At 35.1% G+C, this 9,001-nt stretch overlaps 1 protein-coding gene across 16 annotated transcripts in view; it reads right to left on the bottom strand.

Annotated features, from left to right (window-relative positions):
• Zbbx (zinc finger B-box domain containing) overlaps positions 1 to 8,354 on the bottom strand; it is a 124,260-nt gene extending 115,906 nt beyond the window's left edge. For 4 of the 16 annotated variants that reach the window (XM_076932518.1, XM_076932525.1, XM_076932532.1 and 1 more), the window contains exons 1-4: positions 8,246 to 8,340; positions 7,446 to 7,502; positions 6,737 to 6,833; positions 1,226 to 1,345 (exon numbers count right to left, since the gene is read on the bottom strand). In XM_076932518.1, coding sequence (XP_076788633.1) covers positions 1,226 to 1,293 — 68 coding nt within the window. In that variant the 5' untranslated portion in view covers positions 1,294 to 1,345; positions 6,737 to 6,833; positions 7,446 to 7,502; positions 8,246 to 8,340. Of the gene's footprint in view, positions 1 to 606; positions 747 to 1,225; positions 1,346 to 5,700; positions 5,720 to 6,736; positions 6,834 to 7,445; positions 7,503 to 8,245 lie in introns of those variants that run through there. The other 12 variants (XM_076932526.1, XM_076932517.1, XM_076932528.1 and 9 more) reach the window with 9 other exon arrangements.
• Positions 8,355 to 9,001: the final 647 nt, after the last annotated feature.

Genomic DNA, 9,001 nt, shown 5'->3' on the forward strand with positions numbered 1-9,001 from the left:
ATGTATGCACCTCTGCTAATTTCATCTAAGAGCTACCAAAGTAACTGTATCCCTCTTACCGAACTTGGGTATCTGCTGAGTTCACACAGACTATGTTCTCCCTGGTCTCTGGGCTTTCATGTCAGACCACATTTCACACTGTACTTGTAATTGTACATCACCATACCCATGACAATCTACTTGAAGAGAATTCTGGTTTCCTCCTTTTGTAGTCATCACTTACTCTCAGAATATATATATATATATATATATATATATATATATATATATATATATATGAATGATAGGCATTTACTAACTAAATAGTTTGCAGGTGTAGATACAGAGAAAAAACATCACTGCATTCAAATAATATTTCTTTTCCTTTTTCTAAAAATTAAAACAGCTGCACTAAAAATTTGATAACTACCAAAACCTCAATACATAAAATATGGTAGCACCATGTGTTTGCATGACATTTTCCAATTTCTTCAATGTTTTATACACAGTGACCTAGTAGTGTAGAAAGTATGACTTTTGAGAAGCTCCAAAGACACCATATAATTGCAAAACCATTAATCTGAACTAGGAAACTCATAAACAGGAATTTTAAATAGGCAGCATTACCCCCAGGACATTCTGTCTTGCTTAGTATTTGAGAAGATTTCCAGTGACACTAGTTAATCCCCAAGGGAAATTGTAAGCATGTCACTTTAACATCCATGGGAAGTCACAAAATACTAAGGATACTCAAAATTGATATCCATGACACACAGAGGTACTTGGTGTTGCCTTGATGGATTTCCAAGTTTATTTAGAACATTCCTTTCATTTTTAGAGTGGTATTTTCAACAAAGTGTCCATGTGCAAAGATCTCTGACATTAATTGATTCTTCAATCTTAATTTCATTTTAAGTTCTTAACCCTAAAATAAAACATTAAAAAATATGACCTTCTCTTATACCACTTCAACAGTTACTAAATCTAACCTTCATTTATAACTTCACATTTCAATTATTTTTAAATATTTTAGTACTAACTAATATCAAAACTATAATAGACCTGTTTGAAAACTGGTATCTTATTAAAATGAAATTATAGATTAAATCACAGCAATGTAAAATAATAGAAGTAAGACTTTATAAAATTTGACTTTTACTTATCTCCTGTTTAAAAAACATGTTTGACTTACCACACATAAAAAACTTCAGCAAATATTTTACTTTAAAAATATGTATATACTTACTTATATTTTAGTTTTACAGAACTTCCAGGTTTTCCCCAGGGAATGACTACAAAATCTTTGGTATTCATGATTATTTGTCTCTTAATGTTGTCTTTAAATTATTGTAGCTTTGGAAAACTTCTGAAAAACATCAAAGTGAATGATTCCAGAGTTAAAGCAGTTATAAATTCTAAACCACACGCATAAGTTGAGGAAACATCTATGTCATTTTGTTGAAGATTGAGGGAAAGGCTTCTGAAATGATAATAATGTGCTTACTGACCCATGAACCCAACCCCCCCAGAAAATGTTGACAATCAAAATCTTTAGAATGAGAAAGCTTCAAAGGTTGGACAGCTAATATGAATATTTATGTCTGTTATGTAAACACTACATGTAATTACATATACTATAGGTTACATAAATAAATATTTGACAAAACTGAAATTTCACTGGTATCAATATAAATAACAGACTAAGACAGGCATGATAGCAGACATCTGAAGTTGACCTCAAAATCAGCTTGGGTGACACAAAAAGTCCCTGTACCTCAAACAAGAAAAGAAAAGAAAACCGAAAAGAAGTTAAAAGGAAAGAATCCATTCCTTTAGATAAAGAAAGCATATATTCTGGTTCTTTCTAGAGTTAGGTAGGTTAGAAAGTGGTGTATATTACAATAACATTAGGTAAAGAACAAAAGCCATTTTTAACCACAGTCTCTTAAAATTATATCATTTATTGATGCTATAGCTGTAATAGTTTATACTTGATGTTTTCACAATGACCAATAACTTAAATATGCACTTCTTGAAATGTATTCCCATATTCACAATGTATAACTCTTTATCAAAAATTTAGTCTTATTTAAAAATAAAAATCATGCTTAACATACTGAAAAATTAAAAGAACCCTTAAGCTACAACCACAATATTATATGTTACATATATATATATATATATGTAACAAAAATTAAGGTGTGAAATAATTTCCTAAAGGAATCCGGATATTCATGTATATATGTATATAATAAATATTCAAATATTCTCATATATATGGGTATGTGAAACTTTAATAGCACTCTTTTGCTAAGACTAGAAATTAAAATAATTCAAAAACAATTCTCCAATGAGAAATAAATACAAAATTTCTTTTCTAACTTTGAGTTAGCCAGAGAATTCAATTACGCAGAACATACATTTTGACTATCTTAAATACTCCTGGTTTTGAAATAACTCACACTATAGTACTAAACTACAGTTTCCCATGTACCACCACAGTTTTATAGCAATAAAAGTTATTATCCAGGACTAGAGATGTATCTGATTGGAAGACTACTTTCCTAACATGTACAAATCTCTAGATTTGAGCCCAAGAACTACATAAAGCAGATGACGTTATGTACACATTCAAAAGGTGGAATCAGGAAAGTCAGAAGTTTAAGGTCATTCATGCACAACTTCACAGTTTGTTCAAGGCCAGCCATGAAAGATATTGTCTCAAAAAAAATCTAAATGTCAAAAGCTCTTTTAAAAATATTGCAGTGGCCACCATTTTATATGTCCAATCAATTTATGTTCTAAGACCCCAGTAAATATATACCAAGACTGATGTATTCATGGCACTGTATTGAGAGGTAAGGAGAGTAAATACCTAAGAAAATTAGTTTTTTGAGTTCAAATGGCTTAGAGTCGAAAAGGGCATATACACTCACATATAGAAGACATATAACTAAGGAGAAATATTAAGGGACATAAGACTTATAGATGTGAAACAGGCAGGAATTTGAGCTGATGAGCATTTAACTTTTGAAACATAAGGGCTTATAAATGAGAATATCATTTGGATCAATATTTCATACTACAGGGGGAAAATAGCTCTTGAATGGGACTAAGGGCAAGTCTAGTTTGGATGGTGACCAAAGCATGTGGGAGAGGGGATATAAACCTGGGTGTCGAGGGAAACCGAAGCTTTCTATTGACTGGCTTTTGTTTTTCCAGTCTTGGAGATCAAAACCAAGGTTGTATGTGTATTAGACAACCAATCTTAACACAGGGCGTTACTCCAGCCTAGTCATCATCATCTAGTGCCTAGTTCAAGCACAGAAAGTTTAACCTTCAACAATGAAGAACTGATGAAATCTTTTAAGAGAACAACAGAAGATAAATTTGGAGAATTTGTTCAAAGAATTAAGAGGACAGCACCAACTCAGAAGTTTCCATGCCCACATGGAAATATCCACATACTCAACTCAATTTGTTAGCTTCTTCCTCTGCAGAACTATCTCAGGATATCAGCAGTGTGACCACCATCAAATGACTTTGGAATGCTTCTCTTAAAATTGTCTGCAGATAACTGTCTTCTCAGAGGCTCTACCCAGCAACTGATGCAGATACTTACAGAAAAACATTACACTGGGATTGAGAACCCATATTGAAGAGTTACAGGGATGAATTGAAGGCTCTCAAGGCTCTCAGGAAGAACAACAGTATCAAATAACCTGGACACCTGGAAGCTCCCAGAGGCTGATCCACCAACCAAAGAGCATACACAGGTTGCTCTGAGGCCTCAGACACATATGTAGCAGAGGACTGCCATGTCTGGCCTCAGTGGAAGAGAATGTGTCTAATAGTGTAGAGATCTGATGCCCCAGGATGAGAAAATAAAGGGGCTGCCTGCCCTATCAGCAGTGAGGGGACATGGGAGAGAACTCTACCAGGGAGAAGTGAGAAGGGGTTGCATTTGGGATATAAATAATTTTTAAAAATACTGTAGAGTCAGTCATATCCAACAAGCTTGTAGGTTTATTTGATTGTGGGAGGTAATAGAGGAAGGAAGATAATGCTCATAAGTATGTGCAAATACATATTTATATATTTATCTCTCTCACACACACAAGAAAGGAGAGAGAGAGAGAGAGAGAGAGAGAGAGAGAGAGAGAGAGAGAGAGGTTTCTTTCAGAAAGATTTCCAGACAATGAGATAAAGCCTATCTCCCTTTCTGATGCTAATCAGGAAATCAAACTGCTGGCATCCTATCCCCACTTGATAACTTTATAAAAGCTTGTACTTTTTAATTATCATCCAAAGGATAACACAAGATGATTGCCAGAGTTAATGTTTCTGGTTAATCAAAATAATCTATGCTGTCCTAACTTGCTTTGCACATTAGGATCTGTGTGTGATGCAGTTTTCTATGCATGTGCATATGCAAGAAGTTTAACTTCTTCACGGATTGATTGTATCTTTACAAAGAGTGAGAAAAGCAAGTAAATCCCATTAGAATGAGTACAATGAGATGATTTGGATTTACAGTTCTGATTATAATGTGATTTAACCAATAAACAATCTTATTCTGAGGACACTTCACGTCACTGAATGCAGTTAAGTGAAGCTTCCCTTCAATTAAGTGTTTATCAAGTCATGCACGTAAGCCAATTTATTGTAGGCATAAAATGAAAGACTATAATGGTGAGTCGTGCTGTTCTGTCTATTTCTTCTGGTAAAGTCAACAGAGGATCAGTCATCTTTCTCTGGACAGCAAAGCTATAACAATGTCTGAATCATAAACAGCAAGGAATAAAGCTTGAGGCACAAAATAAAATTACAGGATACAAATAACCTCTTTTTCTAATGATCTGTTTATTCACTTTCTGATTTTATATGTGTATGCCTGAGTGTGTGTATGTGTACCACATCTGAGCAGTGCTCAGCAGAAGTCATCAAATATCCTAAAACTGAAGTGAAAGATGGTTGTAAGCCACCCTACATGTATTTTATTTACCTGATTGGGTTGTTTCTATAGTTTTCTCATACTAGATTCATTTTGACTCATATCCATGCAACCAATATGATCTCAGATTTGGTATTGCAATTTAGTATTGGTTATCCACCTGTTTTCATGTTTGAAAACAGCACTCTTTTGCCACAGAATGGAAGAAATGAATACTGGATGATCTATGAAGCTAGAAAACAATGTGCTAAAGGTGTCTCGGGTTCCCAGAGCACTTACGACTTTTCCACTGGTAGAAAGAGAACTTTGAGAAACAGCTGTCTCCAGCAGGACTGCCCAGGCTTTGACCTTGAGGAACAATCTTATAATCCAATAATTTAACACTCAAGAACTGTGTCATTAAGACAAAACAGAAACTCAAAAACTTATTATAGTTTAAGTAAGCTTACAATACTAGACTACACTCATAGAGATCCTTAGACCCATATGGACAGCAGGTCAGAGATGAACACACAATCCCGCAATTGAGAATGTTTTATGATTTGATTCTTCTAATGACTCAGAGAGCCTTATATCTGAAAACTCAAGAGATACCACTGAGCTTTTTTTTTTTGTTTGTTTCAATTTAAGACATGTTTTTAAAGTTTTAAACCATTACAATGCTTGGGGGAAAGTGAAAAACTCTGAGGTTATTAGGTTAATATAGTACATGGAAATCTAAGACACATGAAAACAATTAAATAAAAATTAATTCAGTCAGAAAATACCTGCTTCAAACTACTAGTACTTGAAAATCCAAGATTCATGAAAGAGATGGTAAATAAAAATAAAGTTAATTAGAAGTTACATTCCACAAACTGCTAAAGTAATGTTACATTTAAATATGTCTGATATTAGCATTTACTAAATTCATGTTGAATATTAAGATTTTAAGAGATGAATTTATCATACAGATCTTCAGCCTAAGAGTCTGTGTGTGAGCAGCTCACTGAGCAAACACCTGCCATGTTTTCCCAGCATGGGCCTTGAGAGTTCAGTCTCATCATCTCACTTCAAGTCTTTGGTAGTTTTTTTATCAATTCAGGATATAGAACAAGACACAGCTTAGTTGTACTAAACAGTGTACATAGAGCCCAATATTTCATGCAGTAAACTAATTCTGTTCTATACAACTGAGAACGTATAGATATCAACGTAAGATAGTCTTAAAATGGTGAAATAATGCTGAATTTAAGATACCTACATCTTACATTTGACCTGTCTCAGAGGTAAAATGCCCTTTTAAATAATGAGGGAGTTGTAGACTTAAGCTCTTCCCTATTTCCTTATAGAGTCTATGAAAAATACAATGGTAAAGAAACTGATAGTAATTGAATTTTGAACTCAATGACAAGTAGAAACTTTAGGTTATTGCAATCAACAAGGACGTTTTATATCTAAATTAAAACTTTCAGAAACCACGTCCTTTACTATTTTGTCAGAAACATGTGGTTTCACATGATCCACTGTAATCTGGCTGTTTTCCTAAGATTGTTTTATGCATTAGAAAATTAAGCATGTAAGGGTGGTAAGATAATCAGAATAATTGTTCATATATTTGTTCTATTATAGGTTGATTTTAACTCTAATTATAGTTCTACACACTCAACATCATTAATCCAAATAAATAATAATCTGAATATCTAAATAAACCCAATGTTTTATTGGTAAATATTCTTTCTTCTTTCCCAGTTATTATCTTTCACTCATTAGAAGATTGCATATTTACAATTTTATTGACATATCTGAAATACCATTGAATACCTTTCTGGAGTAAAGTTTCTTCTGTAGTTCTGTAGGGCCAGTAAGATGGCTCAGCAATTAGCAAGGAGCTCTTGCCAAAAAGAGCCTAAATTCAAGCCTAAAAATACACAGGGTAAAATGAGAAAACCTACTCTGCATTCATCTTCTGACCTACATATGTAACACACACACACACACACACACACACACACACACTGCAATAAATATTTCATAGAGGAAAAAGAGACTTTAAATAATTCTCTATACCACAATAAATATGACCTAACTACTCTGCCTGAACCTCACATAATATTATTCTATTTTTGCTTAAATTGGTGCCACTTTACAGGTAGCCCAGGCATCCTTCCATTGATTTTTGCATATCCATCAATTATCTCAGCATTTACACATCTCACAGTGTGGATAATAATGCACTAAGTTGTAAGTATTTCATTTTTCTACTACTTTTTAACTCAATTCACAAACTTATCTAGAAAGTAAACAATTAACTCCTCCCTCCCACATTCTACGACAAGATATTGCTTAGCAATCAACAAATTATATCAAATACTTCTGGTAGTATAAAGTATAAAAGAACTAAGTGAGCATGCAGTTCTTACACCAACCTCTCTAAATATTTGTTCTGATGAAAGAAACAAAAACACACATAACTATAAAAAAAAAACAGTAAGTGTTTTGGAAAAAGAGAGGGACTAATTCCACGTAATACCTTTGTAATACAACTAACTGGCAATGTTACGGGAGTCGGGGTCAGCTTCTCTGTAGCCTGGAAGGTTAAGCAATAAGATTAGGACAAGAGTTTAGATCAACACCAGCATAGAATTTACAGTTTTAATCCTATATAGCTTCACTTTCACAAAATAACATGATTTGCTAAAGTCTCTGTTAAGGCTTGTTTTTGTTTGAAAATAACAGAAAAAGAAAGAATAAAATGCCTGCTGCCTCAGATATTTCTGGAACCAGAAACCCTATTAGACTGAACTTCTACAGAGAAGAGGGTCAGTGAGAACAAACACCCAGAAAAAGGAGCGCAAAAAGAACTATGTGAGATGGTTTCTCCAGTAGCTACATGTTTCACAGGGCACCAATGACTTCAAAAGATAAAATATATAAGAATTTGAAAAGAAGGAGCTTGGGAATCCTATAATTGATGGAGGCTGGACTTTATCTGGGCTTCACTTTACGTTCTTGCCTGCACTGATATCATTGACCTCTCTCTCTCTCTCTCTCTCTCTCTCTCTCTCTCTCTCTCTCTCTCTCTCTCTCTCTCTCTCTCTCTCTCTCTCTCTCTCTCTCTCTCTCTTTCAGAAACTTGTAAATCCTGAGCCAGAGCCCGATCTGGACCCCCCAGGAGTCTGACATGCAAGGGTCCCGCAAATATCTGCTGGATCAACCGCTGCTGCCCTCACAATCCCACCAGGTCTCATTCCTCTCCTGTCGCCCCACAGTCTGTACGACCCAGACCCAGCTCATCACCAGGCTTTACGTGCAATATCATACACCCTTCACCTGCTGTATGCACCCTTAGTCCTCCAAATCACCTGCGACCCTTGTTGCAGCAGCTGCTGCAGCCACCACAACCCAGAGCTTCCGCGTTGGTCTCCTTGGTTACCGCGACATCGGTACCCATAGCAACCAGAATGCTTGGGCTCTGCACTGCCGCTGTCCATCTGCAGAGGGAGGAAGAGAGTCTATTATGTGTGAGAGACAGCGAAAGCCCTGGGAAGGAAAATGCCATGAAATTCAACAGGTGTGTGTTCTGGTGGTCTAACCCTGGATTGATCTACATTTACTGGTCTGCTACAACACTGCAAGTACGGATCAAAGAGTCCTTCATGTTAAGCGCATCCTCCTAACAACTCAATTTATATGTGTGTACATTAAGGCAAAGAACCTAGGTAATTTACATCAAATTACAGAGCTAGGCAAAGAGCAGACCCGTGAATTAACTCTAGCTGTTTAACTACAATTATTACCTGACCCATGTATAATGTTTTACTGCTTTTTCAAATGCTGCCATGAATTACAGACAAGAATCTAGTTCTCGTGGCAAATCCAGGACTCCCTTGATATGCCAAATACTTTAATACGTGAGGCTATATATTTTTACATGCAATAAACAAATGCACCCAAATAATTCAAACATTCAAAATGTTTTTTAACATTCAATGTGTTGAACACATTCTAATTATCTTTCTCCTATCCTTGCCAATGCCCCTACAAACCTCTTTATAACTCATATTCATGTCTTTTTGGTTTGTTTTG

Source organism: Arvicanthis niloticus, chromosome 4 (assembly GCF_011762505.2).
Source record: "Arvicanthis niloticus isolate mArvNil1 chromosome 4, mArvNil1.pat.X, whole genome shotgun sequence".
Taxonomy (NCBI): domain Eukaryota; kingdom Metazoa; phylum Chordata; class Mammalia; order Rodentia; family Muridae; genus Arvicanthis; species Arvicanthis niloticus.